Source organism: Mus caroli, chromosome 2 (assembly GCF_900094665.2).
Source record: "Mus caroli chromosome 2, CAROLI_EIJ_v1.1, whole genome shotgun sequence".
Classification (NCBI taxonomy): Eukaryota; Metazoa; Chordata; class Mammalia; order Rodentia; family Muridae; genus Mus; species Mus caroli.
Genome location: NC_034571.1, coordinates 99,255,420 through 99,274,856, shown reverse-complemented (window position 1 = coordinate 99,274,856; position 19,437 = coordinate 99,255,420). Strand labels below are relative to the sequence as shown.

The window sequence follows — 19,437 nt, the reverse complement described above, 5'->3', positions numbered from 1 at the left end:
GTAAAGATTAGCAAGTGTTTTTGCTGATGAAGCCCAGAGCTCACGGTTTACCTAGCACTGCTGCAGAGCTTCTAATGGCCACATAAGGGCCTAACGTGCCAGAAAAATCAGTGTTTCCGGGTGGCATGCAGACTAAGGTTTGATCTAGACCATGCTGAAATGTACTTTTCTTCAATAGTTTGGTCAGTGCACAAAATGAAATACTTTTTATTGGTGTTTTGCAGGTTATCAATAACCCAAAAGCCTTGTTTTGCTGGCTGCTTACTGGTGCATTTAATAAAATAAAGATTGTTGAGTGGTGCTTTGGGCAGCATGCAAGGTGATAGCCATATTTGCTTACTGTAAATACGAAAGAAAATCACACGCAGACCGGCTGTAGTTTTGACAAGTATTAAGGTCCCTCTTTACATCTGTACTCCTGTACCAAAATGCAATTAGTTTTCCTCGCTCAAGGATTTCTGTTTATCTTATTCTGCTTGATTACTTGAGTATAATCACGCCATTTGCTCCACTGCTCCTGGTAGTCAGCTCCACTTTTAAAGGGAGGATGCTTGTGTGTAAATGTACAGATTCTGCTGTAAGACTCCTTAATTTCTGCCTCTGATGATAGTACTTAAGGCTTTCCCTTTTCATTTCCTTTCCACGAGGTTTGATCCATGTACGGAAGATTCCTCGGCTTAATAACTTGACTTGTGATGAATCGGATGTCAAAGACTTAGCTTTTAAGTTAAAAAGGAAGCTGTTCACCATTGAGGTAAGAGACTTTTTATGTTTTCCTTTACTGTTTTAAAGTAAATGGCCCCCTTATGCCTGATTTTCACTGTAATAAAACATCTAAATATATTTCAGGCTACAAATTAAGTACTTTTGTTATAACAGACTAATTTTTGTTATATTTTCCTCATTCTAGTCATGTATTTTTATTCAGGTAGAACAAAAAAAGAATCTTTAATAGCTATTAAAAATAAGCTCCAAACTCAAATGATAAATACGACGTGGATCTCCAAGGCTTTCAAAAGCATTTAATTAAATGTTAATGAGCTGGGCTTACTGCGTGTGGAATATGAATGCTACCCACAACTGTGTATGGATAGCAAGTTTATCCCTACCTCATAAAGGTTTCTTTGTTTGTTTTATTTGGTTTGTTTTGGTTTTTAATATCAGGAAAATTCATTTAATTTTTAAAATGTTGTATTAAGCAAGGTATGAGCTATACTAGTGGCTGTAAGTAAATTTTCTACATATGCATTTTTGTGACCTTTCTGCAAGCAGGATGACAGAAAGCAATACAAAAGAATTATTTCAGCTCAATCTTGCTAAAGAGCAAATGAATGTAGAACTATTAAGCAATTAGAGTTGATATATTTATTAATGAATTAAATGTTCAGAGAGATAGCTTTGGGTAGTGTGATACTTACCAGTATAGTTGGTGCAATTTTTTTTTTAAAACAAAGACATAAAACAGCCAAACTGCCTTGACAAACCATTTTGTTTAATCTCTTTTCAAATGAAAAGCTCTTAAGCAGGCCACTTGTCTTAACTGCTTGAAACCATAAAAAGGGAGAATTACTACCAATAAATTAGCATATTTTTAACTTCATCACCAAACGATCATCAATGTGGCTTGGCACTGCTTTGGTGTTTGGGACTTCACCCTTAAAGTGACCACTTTGGCCCTTCTCTGACCCTCTGCCCTCTTTAAGCTGGCCACTTGATAAGGTAACTTAATGGCTCTCTCTCTTTCTCTGTCCCTTCACGTTTACAAGTAGCACTAACCTATAAATCATCATAAGGGTCCTATCCTGTGACAAATTTTTGTGCCCTCCTCCTAATTAATGGTCATCAATGTCCTTAATTATCTAATCCTATTGAGGGCAGTTAATAGTTAATCAGGCAGCCAGTTCTTCAGGCAGGTCATCTCTGCAGGAGTGTTAGAAGTTCCTCATCTGGGGAATCCTCCCTTCAAAAGCCACTTAAAGCCCAAAGAGAAGTGTGTGGAAATAGTGATTCTTGAGCTAATTTGCTTTACTTCTCAAAAGATGCCATAGAAGTGGGACCTACGACTGTAATTGCGCCAGCATTGTCTCAGCTTTTCTGATGAAATACTGAGTGACTATTTACCCTCTTGAAAATTTAGGTTTTAGCTTATTGTCTGGCAAAAAGTATGCTTCCATTTTTTAAGTTGAATTTATTTTTCAAATATAAAATTTTCCCTCTACATGGTAATTCTTCCAACATCCCCAATATTTTTAAAACCAAGTCTATGATATCATTTTTTATTATATGCAAATTAAGCAAGAATACCTCAGTAGAAAAGTTCCTGTGCCCAAAGTAGGATGATCATGTGTATCCTGCTTATGATCTTGCTCAGTGTCTCCTGGCAAGCATAAAAATTACCTGCGAAATGTCAAGTGAGACCACTCCCTTCAATAGCAATAGGTCTAATAGAAAATGCCATTTAGCCACACAGGCTTCTTGTTATCACACAAACTAAAAGAATCATAACTGTCACCTTGTGATTTAGAAGGAGTATTTGAAAACAAGACAAAAATAAAGTCACCTTTTTAAAGAAGGCAATATTGAGTACAATCTGTCCCTGTATCAATTTGTTCTAATCAGGAAGGATTTGAGGGGTTCGTAAAGTTAAAATTCAGGGTAAAAGCCATTTTTAATGACAAAAGTAATATAAGTACATTACTCTGACTTTTTGAAAAAATAAAATAAAATGCAAGCTATACTCCTCTGAAAAGTCTGAAGTGGTAGTGTCTTGGGCATTGAATCTGTGTGCTATTGCCAGAAGCAAAGCCTGGTTCACTGGATAAGGCATAAGTTCTGTCTCCACACAGGCAGACTTATTAGGGTGTACCTACAGTTACATGAATCACAAATCAGGGCTAGATGGAGACAGAAAGCAGAGGAGGGAGGGGTGCTATTAAAGCCTACTTAGCCATTGGCCTTTGTATGACAGCTGAAGCAACTCCAGTACTTGCCAACTTGGAGTGACTCAAAGACAGACGAGTGTTTTCTCCTTCTTAGAGTACATATTGACATTCATTCAAGCACTTCTGATTTAGAAGAAAGCTTTTATCACAATAGATCATTACAGTTCCCTGTAACTGTAAAGCTGCATATACTCCCCCTTATAAAAAACACAGCTGAGCTCTGTCTGCAGGGCTGACCTGAAGCCCTACATATGTATGTACCAACCACACAAGCTCCACTCTCTGGCATCTGGAACTTTGTGCTGGCCTCAGCACTGAGCTGAATTGACTTGCTAAACTTAGGATCTCTCTGTGGGGTAATTTGTTTTTCTTTAATACTGTTAGTATTATCATTAACTGAACTTGTTATAACTATAATGTACTGGTAAGACATAGGTTTTAGGATTTGAAGTGTGACTTTGTTAAGTTTGGTAGTGTAGAAACAGCATTTTACATGAATGTAATATCATTTTGTATTTTCAGCTTTTACATTCTACTAATTTAATTTTCTAACAAGTGATAATATATTATTACATTAGCTGAAGCATCTATAAAATTATTATAAAGAATTGCTTCCTTATGGGGCAGTTTTTCAGCTCTAAGCTTCGCAGGTTGGGAAGTATGACAATTGAGTTATGCTGAAATTCACAAAAAGTACATGCTATAACTACTAATGTTCAGCAAATAGATGAAGAACAATTACAGAAGTTTGAACTGGTCCAAACATAATAATTACTATATTTGGATCTTTTAAGGTGAATATTAAGACCATAGACTGCCAAAGCGAATTGAGCTTGTTCAAGATTGCCTTGTGATGAGACCTCAACTCCACGGCCACCAAGGCCTTTTTTCTCTCACAAAATACTTGAGCAGCCTGTTATTATAAACTAGCTCTTCTTGGTGTATTTGCTGAATAGATTCATTCTTAACTATTAACACCAAAATTCCACGTGTTATTGCTATAAATTAGCTTCATGATAATATGACAGTATAGCTTGATGTTGCTTCATAGAATTATCTAAAGTATTTATATTTTGCAAAGTATAAAGCCCCATAGGCTAATAGTCACTATGCTAATATTAACAGTTAAGATTATTGCACTGTATCATCAGGTCTAGATTTACTTCTCTATATTTATTTTCTGTGGCCTTTCCAGTTTTTAATGATAAGTAGAGGAGTGAAGTATGTTTAGTATGTCCAAAGATAAAGAGAGAGAAGGAAACTAGCCTATCAATTCACAATGATGTCACTGAAATAATTCTAAATCCCACTAAGTGTTAGTATCATGGGCCATATAATCTAATTTTTTTGACAATGTCCTTGATAAATACTAGCTACTGTATAAATTAGCTTGTTTTCATAAATGTGCTGCCAATAACAAAGCTAAAATATTGAATATAAGTTCCTAATCGTCTGAATGAAATCACTTTTCAAAAATAAACCTAAGACAAGTGATGTCCAGTGGATAGGGTGCTTGCTGCATATGCATGAGGACCTGAATCTGGTCCCCAGACACATAAAACCCAGATGTGGCCATGCATGCCTGTAACCCCAGCACTGGGAGGGTAGAGACAGACGGATCCCTGAGGCTCACTGGCCAACTAGTGTAGCCAAAAGAGTGAGCTCCAAGTTCATTGAGAGACCCTATCTCAAAACATAAGGCAGCAAAGCAATAGAGGAGATTGCCTAGTGTTACCATCTGTCCTCCACATGTACATGCAAGGTGAATATAACTGTAAGTGCATGCCCACTCTCACTTACAGAAAAATTAACATTCTATAAGAGTAGTAATTTTTATATGCTCATATTTTAAATGTACTATACTAATATTTTCACTTTAATTTCTTGGTCATCTAGGCAAACAGCAATGCCACAGACTCTTAGAATCTCTAGAAGTTGGTTTATTTCTTACTACATTTTACATTGCCATAGTGAACCTATCAAAAGTGCATACCACTTTAAGGGGAACACAGTTGTGAGACTCTGTCTAATCCTATTTCTTCCAACTTTGGAATCTTAATTAGAAGAGATAAGGGAGGGGGACATCATTTAACTAAATTATTGTCGTGAATCTGTAGCAAAAGGTATAATCCTCAATTGGGCCAATTAGTGAAGCCTGTAGTTAGCTATGCTGCAGCGAGCAATTTGATTAGATCTGACACTGTCCTAGTTCCCACTGTTGCCTTGCCAGGTATGATGGTCAGACTTCAAAGAGCCAGAGGCATCAGCAGGGCAAGGTTTGGAGGCCAGCTTAGGTCCGGTAGTTAATCTCTCTGCTAAAACCACAGCAGCTCTCACACAAAACAAGCTTACACGACACAATCATGCGGTATTAAAGTTAGAGTTGAGTCATGCCAATTTGCCTTTGATTTTTTGATGATTGACCAAAGATGGCTACATGATTAGACATATGCTAAAAGTACACTGATTAGATAATTTCCCGAAATATTTGAAGTATTTTTTGACTTCCTATATAAATGTTGTGAAAACTTAGTCCTTTTGATCAGCTCTTGCAGTGAGCTGGTGCTATGTTGAGGAATGATGGATATTTCTTGCTGGCAGCTTGAATACCAAACTTTTCACTTAGTGCTTCATCTAAGTTTCTTTACATTAATAGTTCCTTAAGGAGACTGGAAAAGGAAATTGTTTCTAAGTGGTAAGCTTTTTAGAAATCTATTAAGTGTGTTGTAAGGGAAAAAAACATTTTTCCCTTAGTCATTTATGTTCACTGACAATTTTTCTGAAATTTCCTTATAATTGTTTTCCACTTAGCTGTTGAGTAAAGTGCCTTTTGTAGAATGGGATTGTGTAAGTGTTCATTCCTCTGCATTCTGATTTGTTAAAAGTATTGCAGTAATAGTGACATGTTTCCCTTCTGAGAAGAGCCTAAGGCTGCTTTAGTATTATTCCAAATGATTGAAACTGCCATCTTGCTGACTCTCCCTCGGGCAGCAGGAAGCCTGTTTGCTTTTGTGTTCATTTCACGTGCTTCCTGTAAGTCTGGCTGGCAGAACATCATTGCTTCATTGGCAAGGCAAAGTCAGTTCATGTTGGACTATTAGATGTCTTTAGGTCTCTGTGTAGTTAGCAATACTGAGGCTATTGATTTTATAATTACAGCAAACGAATACTATTTCAACGTCTTTATATTTATTTATATATCCTATTATAATTTCTTTATTGTAATGACTTTATATAAGGCTCTTTATTTTATAAATTCTGCCCAGAATCTATTGTTTTATATTGTACCTTGTTTTTAGAAATACTAGGAATCAAACCCACAGCCTTGCACAGGCTAGGAAAACACTCTGCCCCTGAGCTACACCCTCAGATCCTTGCCTTTTTCTTATATTTATTCATAATGATATTTTATGCAAGAAATTTGAGCATGATCTTGTTAGTGATTTCACAAAGCCAAATTCAAATATTTGAAAGCTGTTAACACTTTCAGTCATGAATTTATGAAGATTCCCCCAGTGCTTGTGGGTCAGCTATCTCAACTTTGAGACCATGCTAATTGAACAGAGTGTTGTCAAAAGCTGCAAAGAGAAAAAACTCTCTTCTCCTCCTTCCTAAAGTTTGTAGGCATGAACACTTCTGCAAGTTCATTCTGTGCCTTGGTTCCACAAAAGTTATATTTCAGTACTTTTAAGAATTTTTTGAAGTCTTCACAGAGCTGTAGCAGAATTTACTCCGTTTACACAATAGCTCTAAAACACTTCCTCCCACGGTGTGTCACTTATGTGTCAGAGAAAGACAGAAAAAGAAAACAAGTGATGGCAAATCACACCTGGCCTAGTTCCATGCTAAGTTGTATTGTTAAATTTCTAGAACACAAGATCATGTATTCTACCGGTGTGTCCTCCAGTATGTCTCAGATAATCATGCTTAATAAATATGGTTTCCATGAGCTTGTTTGTGGCACAGGGAACTTTGTGGATACTTTGTCCCCAAACTTTCCTAAATTAGTCATTGCCCTCGGTACTCTTGCACAGAAAACGTCTAAAATATTTGACCTTCTAGTCCTTTTAAGGCCTTTTCACATCATTTGACTGCTGGGATACTGATGTTCCATTTTGTTCCCTTCCTTTGAAAATATTCATTGGCCCATTGGAAATGTAAACGCTAATTTAATTTACAGTGTGACAGGTATGTTGCTATAATGCTTATGTGCTTATCAGCTCCTTTGTTTACTTAGCTTACCTCTAAAACGTTAGCTCCCCAGAAATAGGTACATATTATTCTTGCTCACAACTAAATCTTCAGCACACGTATTTATTAGTTCTATAAATATTTGTTAAATAATAACTGCTATTTTTAAATTATCAGTAGAAGCATGTATTTGATGCATTTATTCTAGGCATCGTTGGTGTTTCTACATACAGTACCATAGTCACTTGCTGTCTCAGCCTCATAGGAATCTTACACATGCACTAGTGTACACATCTTGCTATAAAATGATAAAAGATGTGGAGAGTTATATAACCTTTCTCAAGTCAGTCTCCTGTGGCTATTCGTGTTAAATCTTGATCTTCTGGCTCCTTTGTGAAATTATACTGAAAAGCTATCAGGCTTAGGAATTTGGCTAACGGGGCCTAGCAAACACAGGAGTGGATGTTCACAGTCAGCTATTGGATGTATCACAGGGCTCCCAATGGAGAAGCTAGAGAAAGTACCCAAGGAGCTAAAGGGATCTGCAACCCTATTGTTGGAACAACATGATGTACTAACCAGAACCCTGGAGCTCTTGTCTCTAGCTGCATATGTATCGAAAGATGGCCTAGTCGGCCATCAATGGAAAGAGAGGCCCATTGGACTTGCAAACTTTATATGCCCAATATAGGGGAATGCCAGGGCCAAAAGAATGGGAATGGGTGGGTAGGGAAGTGGGGGGCGCTATGGGGGACTTTTGGGATAGTATTGGAAATGTAATTGAGGAAAATATGTAATAAAAATATTAAAAAAAAAGGAATTTGGCTAATTATGACTAATTTGCTCCTAATTAGTTAAAATATCTTTATATCTTATGATTTTTCTAAATTATTTTATATGTTATCTTTGCAGCATCAACTATAGAACTTTAATATAATACAGTATTAAAGCATCAAACACAGAACTTCAATACATTACAAGGTAATTAAATTTGAAATACCTTTTAATTACATCAAAATAGTGATTAATGTAGGGAATTAAATATAGAATACAAAAGTGGAGAGTTGAGGAATTAGCATACTTTAAAAATAGTGTTTTGCCGGGCGAGGTGGTGCATGCCTTTAATCCCAGCACTTTGGAGGCAGAGGCAGGCGGGTTTCTGAATTCCAGGCAGGCCTGGTCTACAAAGTGAGTTCCAGAACAGCCAGGCATACACAGAGAAACCCTGTCTCGAAAAAAAAAAAAAAAAAAAAAAAAAGTGTTTCAAGTAATATTTTCCATAATAAAATATGTATCCAATACCACAAAAAAATAAAAAGGAAATAACAGTATTTTAGCCCAATTATGCATATAATTATATATAAAACAATCAAGAGCAATGCAACATAATTTCATAATGTCTTCAAAAACCATTAGAAGTGATTGCTATGGAGAAACTAATTTTAACTTGAATGTTAACATAAGTGTGTTCTCATGATAGGCTTTAAAAGTACATTGCATGTTGGAGAATTCTTTCACATGCTTTCTGACTATGTGCTAGAGCTATGGAGTATCTGATTATTACATTGAAAACTACATTCTTCCAAAGAATTAGACTGTACCAGTTGGGACACAGCAAAGCATAGTTAAGGGATCAGTCTTTGGAATAAGAGACAGGTTGATCTGTCCCTGCTGGCACTCTTGGCCTTTCTGACTTTGGACAAGATAAGTTGCTTAAACTCTCTGCACTATACATTTACTCACTGGTAAAACAGTGGAGCATGATAGTTACAGATCGATTTAATAATTAAAAAATTAAATTAAAAACCACTGTGAAACACTTGTGTTTTTCCCAGAAACAAAAAACACTTAACAAGACTTGTTTTGTGATGGTGGTAGTGGTGGTGGGTTTTGTTTTAATAAATAAAAATTAACAGAGTTCCTAAACCTTATAACATACTTAACATATAATTTAACTTATACTTAAATTTTACATATGAGAGATATTTATGAGGTAAAGTTGTTTTTAGTTTCAATAAAATTAAACGTCAGAGGATGGAAATTTAGTTCAATGATAGCGTGCTTTCTTGTAGAATTGCGCACAAGGAGCCAGAAGATCAAGATTTAACACGAATAGCCACAGGAGACTGACTTGGGGAAGGTTATATAATTCTCCATATCTTTTATCTTTTTACAGAAAGATGTGTTCACTAGTGCATGTGCAAGGTCCCTATGAGGCTGAGACACCAAGTGACTATGGTGCTAGAATAAATGCATCAAATACATGCTTCTAAAAAGGTGTTTCCAAGTTACTGTAAAAATAGTCATCTGCTCATAATTAGTTAAGATGTTTTTGTATTTTATGTTTTTCTAAATTATTTTTAAATGTTATATTCATAGCATCAAACATTATCCTGAGAGGTAATTAAAGCATATGTAACTTGTGAATTAATTAGCTTTTACCAAATTCCGTTTTCCAGATCACCAATTTTTAACCTCACCTATCAAGATTAAAAACAAAGTCCTAATGAAAATTTAACTGCTTATTTAAAGCTATGCTCTTACAAATATTTCTTGAGGTTACTTGAGTACTACCTTTAAGGAAAATTAAGCAATAAATCCTATGATAGCAAAATATTAATCTGTGATTAATTAATATTACAAAAGAATTTAGGTGATTGAAAAATACGAAGAAATTGCTTCACTAAGAAAACATGATATTAGCCAGGCAGAGTGGGGACACCTTCAGTTCCATCACTCGGGAGGCAGTCATATCTCTGTGAGTTCAAAATATAAATAAACTGCATAATGAAGACTCCTCATGCAGGTAGAAGTCAGTGGTATATATATTGTAGTAATCTATAATTAATGAAGTCCACAACCTGACATTTTATTAAATTAATACTTAAGAGTAAAAGTAAAACTAATGATATATTTTTGTAACAATTTGAACATACTTAAATTTTACATATGGAAGGTATTTATGAGGTAAAGTCATTTTTAGTTTCAATAAAATTAAACCTCAGAGGATGGAAATTTAGTTCAATGATAGTGTGCTTACCTAGGTAACATAAGACCTAACCCTGTATTTGGACGCTCAGATAAATGGCAACCACCCATGCTTAATTTGAGGAGATGAGGGACTGAGGAAGGCATGACTGTGCTATCAAACCCAACACCAAGGGGCTGAAGAGAGGGCTCAGGATTTAAGTGCTCTGGCTGCTCTTTCTGATGTTCCATATTGCATTCTCAGCACCTGCATAGCAGTTGAAAAGAGTCTGTAACTCTAGTTTCAGGGGATCTGACACCTGCTTGCCTCCATAAGCACTAAGCACGCACATGATGCATGGGCACAACACAGGCAAGCACCCATGCACATAGCATAATAACAAGAAACAACATGTCTTTAAAAGATTAAATCTCTAATTCATACCAAACAAAATCTTGTAGGTTAAGAAAAATTAATTTACAAGCCAAACATTATGGCATACACATGTATTCTAATACATATGTAACTCAGAAAACTGAGACAAGAGGAATGGATTTGAGGCTGGCCTGAGCTACATAGGGAAACATAACAAACAAAACAAATAAAGCAATTTCCCATAGTTTTGGACTTAAAAGTTAAATATATAATAACAAAATATCCTTTTAGTCCATGTAGACCTTTAATCTATACAAATTCTGAGGCTGCTCGTAAGGTGTCCATAGCTATATTTATCTTCTTTGCTTGTTACCTGGCTTTGGTTTCCACTCTGCGGTGTTCTGTCTTTGCTGCCACACTTCAGTGTAGTGAAAACATGTATCTCTACCGTCCCTTTTCTACTGTTAAAGCTTTGAGAACATAGGAATCTTTAGGGGTATAATAATGCTGCGAACTTAGGTATGTCTGATTCATCGTTTCACCACCTCTTCCTGGTTCAGAACTAATTGTATTGGTGCTTAGTAAATACTGACTGTATAGATGGTGAGTAAATGCCCTCCTGACACTTTTCTCTACAGCAATTTCAGCTTTACAGACTCTGTGGGATGCTTTAATGTACCAGAACACTTTCCTTGGAAAGAAAAAAAGAGGTTTAATAATGAAATTTTCAAATTCACAAAGGTTAGTTGTGAATTTCCAATCTAGTTCCTATTGCAAGCTGCTGGGTTTAGTCTATATTGGAAAACCAAATAGGAATCATTTCTAATTCATTCCCTTTCTGGTGTTTAAAAGGAAAAATACAGAGATTTGTAGAACTTGTGACTTACAATGTAGGATGATTGTATAAAATGGTATTAGAATACAACATATTAAATATTGTACAGTTATACTATGCTTTTATGATAAAGGAACTCATATTTCTTCCATAATGTGATAATCTAACTATATATCAAAGAATCATCCTGTTGACTGTCTTGGTGCACATGAGACAGCCCAATTTTAAAGCATTGCTTTAGTTTGGCTACCTATGAGTCCCCTTAGGAAACCATCCTGATCTGTATAAAAATTTAAATGAAGACAAGTATTTCCACTTATGTTTTTATTATAACAATTCATAGCAACTTGATTCAATAGCTAATTTGATATTTTAAACTAACAGTTATATAAAGGTATTTGGAAAATATAATCTGTATATTCCTTCATATTTCTGCTCAGCTTTACTTTAGTGTTCCATGATTATAACATTCCCATTTACTTGAAGGTTTCTTATGCTTGGCCCTGTGTACAGTGGAAGGGAAGCAGTAAAAAACCACTTTTGCCCTTATTGCAGGTATGACCCATGGTCCAATTCCAACCCTGCTATTGTCTGAGTAAACTCTACTGGATGATATGAGGACAATTAGTTTTGCCATGCTTCCTTTGACCTGCATGACTAAATTGAAATTTGTATTTTCCCAGGCCAAAATCATTTACTTTCTGATTATTGTCAAGAATTATTATTATATTAATTATTATAGTGAAGAATCTCAGTGTTAATGTTTTAAACCAATTTGACTGAAAGAATTGATAGCTGAAGAATATGATTTATAATCTCTAAATTCATCTCTATTTGAAAAACAGTGAATGTGCAGTCCTTCTATGTGTAATTTGTACTTGTAAAATCAATACTCTCTTTTTGAAAATACTTAGCCTTTCTCAAGCTGCACTACTTTTTGTAAAAATGTTAAATTTCATAAAAGGTTGGAACTAAAGGAGAGCTGAGATGCTGAGATGCTCAAAGCCAGCTTGCTGTGTGTGTGTGTGTGTGTGTGTGTGTGTGATGTTCTGTGTGGTCTGTGGTGTTCACTGTCTTAGAGGCTTAGAGAACTGGCTTCTCCCAGATCACTCAGATGCTGGGGCAGACTTCTACCCATTAGGCTAAACTTGCTCTCTAAAGCTATACATAAAATGTTATTTTTTAGACAGTATTCCTAGATTCACAACAAATACCTAATATATGAAGAACAACTATTACTTTCAGAAGACCTTAGATTATAGTTATTTTATTAATCCTCATACGTCAAAACATTTTATAGTATTATCATCTATAATTTATATGATATATATCATTTATATTAAATAAATATTTATAATAGTGTTTATTATATACTAAGCAAGAATTTTAGCCATGAAGTCTGTTTAATGTTAGCACATTCTTTAAATGAACTCTTTAAAGCATTAACTTAAAATATCAACCATTTTAAATTCTAAAGTTAAAATGTTTTTTATAAGTTATAGGCTAATGAAATTTAAATATTATATGAACTATTAATATCCAGTGCTATTAGCATACATCATATAGATGCCTTTAAGTGATTGAAAATGATAAAAGTCAATACTGAATTCAATGTTTTAAAGTTTTTATTATACAGTATTTAGTCTGACTTTACTGCCCAGTGAGTGAAACAAAATGCAGCATTAAACTTCCAATACCAGAATATTAAGAGGCTGAAGGACATGTTTCCCAGAAGCATTTATTTTATCAACAGTAATATAGAAGTCACACGTGTCTGGAATTAACAGTCAAATTAAAACAGCAGGTTCTGTGGATCCAGAAGTTTAACTTTGTTTCTGTCTTTTTTTTTACTGTAGAGATTTCTTAAAACATTAAAACATCATATTCCAGCTTAAAATGTAGTTATTGTTGTGCTAAAAGTAGTATTGGTAGTAATTAGGTTATTTTTATGTTATAACTAGGTAAACTTGAGTATTTCAGCACTTTAGACATTTTTAAATGGGATATATTTTGTTTCTAAATAAACTGCTTTTAAGGTAATGCAAATTATTGCATTTTAATATATATAAGAGCTAGGTCATTAGTTTATTTTAAAATTGGGCAAAGCAAAACCCCTTTTCAAAGGTTGATATAATGTAGAATAGAAAAAAAATGATTGCATGAAACCACACAAAAAGGCTCAACAGTGTTTTCAGCTTAATAAAAATGTTGTAAAAATACTTGTAAGCTTGAAAATCACACTAGCTATTCTTGTTTCAAATTCTGTTTAATATATTGTTCTGTATGATTTTATAATAAACAGATTACTCCTTGAACAGGAATTAAGAATAAAGCTGCCAGGAAGGGGTTTTGTTGTCAGAGTAGTTCCCGCCTCATGTTTTGTAAGAGATTTCATGGTCCCATTGTAAAGAGTAGATGATTTAAAACGTGTTCCCAAGATAAACTTTCCCATTGTCATTAATGAGGATGGATAATGCTGAGTGACAAGTGCATTAGGAATGACACAGAGAGAGCTGTTAGATTTGTCAGAGCGTATCACTTCAGGCCCTGACGCTCGACGGCATTCCTTTTGAGAATATGGGTGGGGGCTGATTTAAAGATAGTAAAGTTTATGTTTGCTAATAGAATAATGTGTTCTATCATTTATAAGTATACATTGTTCCAGTGCTTACAAGATATCTGAGAAATTTCTGGGATTCGTTACATCAGTTTATATTTTAAGTTCATGATTTTATTTTCTGTAAAAGTCATCAGACTGCACAGGATTTTAGCATGTTTAAATATTTCCAGAAAACTAAGTCTTCTCTTTTAAAGTTTTTTTTATTGGACTATTTAGCTAAAGGAAAAACATAAAATGATCCAATTTTTTAATGTTACTACTTATTCCTATATATAAAAGATTCTTTACTCTGAATCATGTTGAAAATAAAGATTTTGAGTAAGAAAGTATATATGATTTTAAGTTGTGTCTCTACAAATACATTGCTGTATAGAAACATTTTCAGTATTATCAGTGATAATATTTGTAAGTATAATGATAGTAGAGATAATAGCATATAACTTTGCTGAAATTTAAAAGTAGTTACGAACTACAAGATAGTTCTGTTATGTTGATTATACAAATTAGATGTGTTTTTTCCTCCTTGATTCATCTTTCTTACTGCCAACCTAATTTTGTCTCTGTGTACCTTTTGACAGTAATAATAACTGAGCTTTTGTTAGAGTTCAAGATTTCCCAAGTGGCGGTTTGGTGCTGCAATAAACTATCTATCGTGATTGCATAATACGGGTGTATCCCAAGCAGACCTCCCTATTACTGAAATCATACTTGACAGCTTACCTCTTCTTGATGATCCTAGGTGAACGTAGTTGCTGACTGTCCCTGGGAGAACATGGAGACTCCTCCATATGCTAGGGAAGATCCTTCTATTTGTGGCTCAGGACTTCAGCTAGCCCTGCATGTAATTATGCTCTCCCTCTCCCCTCCTCTGTATTTATTTCAATTTTTTTTTTTGTTTTGTTGATGACACAGGAATCAACTCTAGGGCCCCACACATGCTGTGGAAGTGCTTTCCCAAATCTACTTTGCCTAAGTTTTAATAGCATTATTCCCATATTATTCAACTTTTTAATAAAGGAATGGGCGGGTAATACTTTCAGCCATTATAAATACTGTTGTAGAAGTTTCACTGTGAACTTGAAAGCTAGATTCATTGTTTACAATATTAATATTTCCTAAAATGTCCACTTCATATCTCCTAATCACCAAATATCACTCAGTGGCTTCCTATTAGTAGTAACAAGATTTTGCTGTTTCTGGAACTTACCAAGGTTGTTCTTTCTGTTTTGTTGGTTGGCTGATTTTTGGTGGTTTTGAGACATAATCTCACTATGTATCCCAGATTTGCCTGAAACCCATGGTGACCGTTCTGCCCCAACTCCCCCAGGCTGGGATTACAGAAAAGCACTACCATAACTGGTTTTCAGTACTTACATATTGTGGATAAATGGTATACAAGAAAACACATTTTATGATTTCATATGTAGATTTAATTACCCTTTTTTCCCACTATTGGTAAATGAAGTCTGGATCCATTGTACACATCTTGAGTGGAAAATTGAGGTTAAATAAAGGTATTTAAATATTAAAACTATTCATTTTTAAACCATGTAGAGATAAGACCATGTATAAAATAGAATCCGGACTAGGGAGATTGCTCAGCAGTTAAGAGTATTTATTGCTCTTTTAGAAGACCCATTTCAGTTTACCCACATGGTGGTTTTTCAACTGCATGTAATTCCAGTTTCTCGGGCTTCAATGCCTTCCCACTTCTGGACTCATGGTCACCTGACACACGTATGGCACACATATAAATACATGCAGGCAAAATATATATAAACCTATTTTAATAAACTATATTTTTGAATTGTCCTCCATATTTGAAGATTGAAATTCAGATGGCCTGACAGGTTATCTCTGAGTTAGTTCTGCTGGGTCATCAGAGCGGCACTCAAGTCACTTTATTACTGCTTTCCCTTATTTCATGTGTGTGCATTTTCAGGTCGGAGATCAACATCAGATAGCTTTCTCTTATCCTCTCCGCCTGAATTTTGAGACAGTCTCTCACTGAATCTGAAGCCCACTGATTCAGAGAAACGCTGGCTGGCCAGCAAGCCCCAGAGATCATCCTCCTGTCTTCACCTTCCCAGCACAGGAATTAATCCATATATGCTGCCATGCCTGACTTTTTATGTGGGTCCTAGGGATCAAACCCAAGTCATCATGCATGCCAAGCACTTTCGCCACTGAGCCATCTCCCCACCTACCCTTTACCTCTAATTAAAATTATTTATTCCCTAAGAATCATATTTCCATCCATTTGCCTAAGAATTCCATGAATTCAATGTTTTTAATAGCTGAGTAGTACTCCATTGTGTAAATGTACCACATTTTCTGTATCCATACCTCTGTTGAAGGACATCTGGGTTCTTTCCAGCTTCTGGCTATTATAAATAAGACTGCTATAAATATAGTGGAACATTTGTCCTTGTTGGAACATCTTTTGGATATATGCCCAAGAGTGGTATAGCTGGGTCCTCAGGTAATAATACTTATGTCCAATTTTCGGGGAAAATGCCAGACTGATTTCCAGAGTGGTTGTACCAGCTTGCAATCCCACCAACCATGGAGGAGGGTTCCTCTTTCTCCACATCCTCGCCAGCAACTGCTGTCACCTGAGTTTTTGATCTTAGCCATTCTGACTGGTGTGAGGTAGACTCTCAGTGTTGTTTTGATTTGCATTTCCCTGATGACTAAGAATGTTGAGCATTTCTTTAGGTGCTTCTCAACCATTCAGTATTCCTTGGTTGGAAAATCTTTTTTTAGCTCTGTACCCCATTTTTTAATAGGGTTATTTGATTTTTTAGAGTCTAACTTCTTGAGTTCTTTGTATATGTTGGATATTTGCCCTCTATCAGATGTAGGATTGGTAAAGATCTTTTCCCAATCTGTTAGTTGCTGATCCCCATCAAAATTCCAACTCAATTCTTCATTGAATTAAAAAGAGCAATTTGAAAATTCATTTGGAATAACAAAAAAACCCAGGATAGTGAAAACTATTCTCAACAATAAAAGAACTTCTCGTGAAATCACCATCCCTGACCTCAAGCTGTACTACAGAGCAATAGTGGGGAAAAAAAAAAAAACACTGCATGGTATTATGGTATTGGTACAGAGACAGGCAAGAGGATCAATGCAATAGAATTGAAGACCCAGAAATGAACCCACAAACCTATCTTCACTTGATCTTTGACAAAGCAACTAAAACCATCCAGTAGAAAAGACAGCATTTCAACAAATGGTTCTGGTTCTACTGGAGGTCAAGATGTAGAAGAAAGCACATCGAACCATTCATATCTTCTTGTACGGAGCTCAAGTCCATTGGATCAAGGGCCTTCACATAAAACCAGATACACGGAAACTAATAAAAGAGAGAGTGGTGAAGAATCTCGAACACATGAGTACAGGGAAAATTTTCCTGAACAGAACACCAATGGCTTGTGCTCTAAGATCAAGAATTGACAAATGGGACTCTATGAAATTACAAAGCTTCTATAATTAATGTAATTCTTACATTGCTGGGCACCATGTGACTTAATTTTTAGTTCTTCTCCCCTTTCAATCTCTTTACAAAGGTGCTCTAGATAACAGGCAGACCGACAGGCAGGGGGTGGATATGATAGTACTTCTTCATCCTACTCAGTAATTCATCAGTTACAATCCAACAGCTGCATTTGGCTGGGGTCAAAGGAGTTGGAATTCATGAAAGGGAAGACATTGGCTTGTTGTGTTTTACAAGCCGTTCAGCTTCCCAGCAGGCCCATTTTACATTCTTTTAACAGCAGATAAGCTACAAAGATGGTCCTGAAGACCAGGACATGGAAAAACTGAAGAAGATGTTCAAATATTCCGGACATCCACCCCAAGATCCTGATCATAACTATGAAGGTCTAGATTCTTCACAAAGATGTGTTCACCCTTGGGTTCTTGGTCCTCCTACCAGCGTGCAGTTGATTCTCACCCTTAGGGACACTCCCACCAGAAAGCAGTTAGGCCACAGACTCAATAGCTGCAACCGGCACATATTCACTGAGGGGTCTTGAGGTGGGTGTGGGAATACCAAGCTAGTATTTTATATATTGTATCTTAGCTAATAAAATAGATACCAGTGAGCCATTTGAAATTTCTGTTACATCTTAACCTAACATAAATATCCTGAAGAATAGCATCAAAATAAATCAACATGTATTTCCACATTTTTCTCAATAATTTTATATGTATTTTTTCCTATGTCCCAAAACTGATTAAATGAACTTGCACACTGATTTGTGCTCTGCAGTCTTAATTTTATGCTAATTTTTTACTTAGGCAGTAAAATCGCTGATCCATTCATCTGATCATCCCCAGTTACTCCTCCCATCTAATTACATGATCTTTAGTTTACTTTTCTGTTGTAGAATGCATTTGCATCATGTTTTAATAAAATCCTTTCATTTTTCCCATAAGCATCTATTTTCTAATCTGGACTGTTAATATTGCATTGCTTAACAGTAAATAGCAAAGAAAAAATAGTGATAATTATTGAATAGTTATAATCCAAAAATTGCTTCATCTTTTTAAAAGCTGGTTTATATTAAACTTAGAAAACAAGAAAATTGTAATGATATATTAGGTAATATAAATAATGCTTTTGATTTGCATTTTTAATAGAAACTTTTATAGCACACACTTTATTATATGTGAATAATTATGCACAATTCACCATGAATCCTACTAAACCTGTGGCCAAAAAGTAAAATGGCCATAGCCATTAGTAAGCAAGTTCCATAAAATTTTCCTGACAAACACCTGTTTCCTCCCGTGTGGTACATTCATTGTGTTCAGACCTTTCCTAACCAAGATGACCAGCAGCGCTCACCACAGGTCAGCTCTGTGCAAAGATAACAAATACATCTCCCCAGTATTACTTAAAGTGCTCCCCTGATCCTTGCTTTTGATATCACGGTAGAATTTCCATTAAAACTATTTATATGTCTGTCTGCCTGCCTGTCTTTAAGATCCCATAGAGACAAAATAAAAAGTCAATCAGCTTTTTAATACCCTGACCTAAAAGAGAACAATAAAAAAAATTGCTATGTAATATAATGCATGCCCTAGAGATACTTTAGTTAAAAATCTTCTCTAGCCCAGTGTTTCATATATGTCCGTAAGATCTGGTCTCTGTTCACTCTCTGGCCTCATGGTTTGACTTGAACTTGAGGTTCAGCTTCACAGAATTGTCATCTGCTCCTTCCCCAGTGACTCATTCAGGCACTGTTTCCACAAGCTTTGTAAACGCTGCCTTGCTCTGTGTTTGCGAAATCCACCTGACTGCGTTTTGATGTCACTTCCTCTTACAATATCTTTCCTTATTCTTCAAGACTGGGTTAGGTGTCCTACTCCCAAACTACCTTGTAAATACCTTATAGCATTTACAGCACTGTCACATTTTCTTCACTCAATGATCTCACACCATATACCAGTGTTTGTTTCCTTGCTCACTGATGCGCCTAACCACCTATATGTA

General features: G+C 35.5%; 1 protein-coding gene across 4 annotated transcripts in view; it reads left to right on the top strand.

The window, feature by feature from the left end:
* Elp4 (elongator acetyltransferase complex subunit 4) overlaps nt 1-19,437 on the top strand; it is a 202,605-nt gene that overhangs the window by 97,121 nt on the left and 86,047 nt on the right. For 2 of the 4 annotated variants that reach the window (XM_021154303.2, XM_029471296.1), the window contains exon 9: nt 648-754. In XM_021154303.2, the coding sequence (XP_021009962.2) occupies nt 648-754 (107 nt within the window). Of the gene's footprint in view, nt 1-647; nt 755-8,045; nt 8,115-14,670; nt 16,172-19,437 lie in introns of those variants that run through there. The other 2 variants (XM_029471291.1, XM_029471298.1) reach the window with 2 other exon arrangements.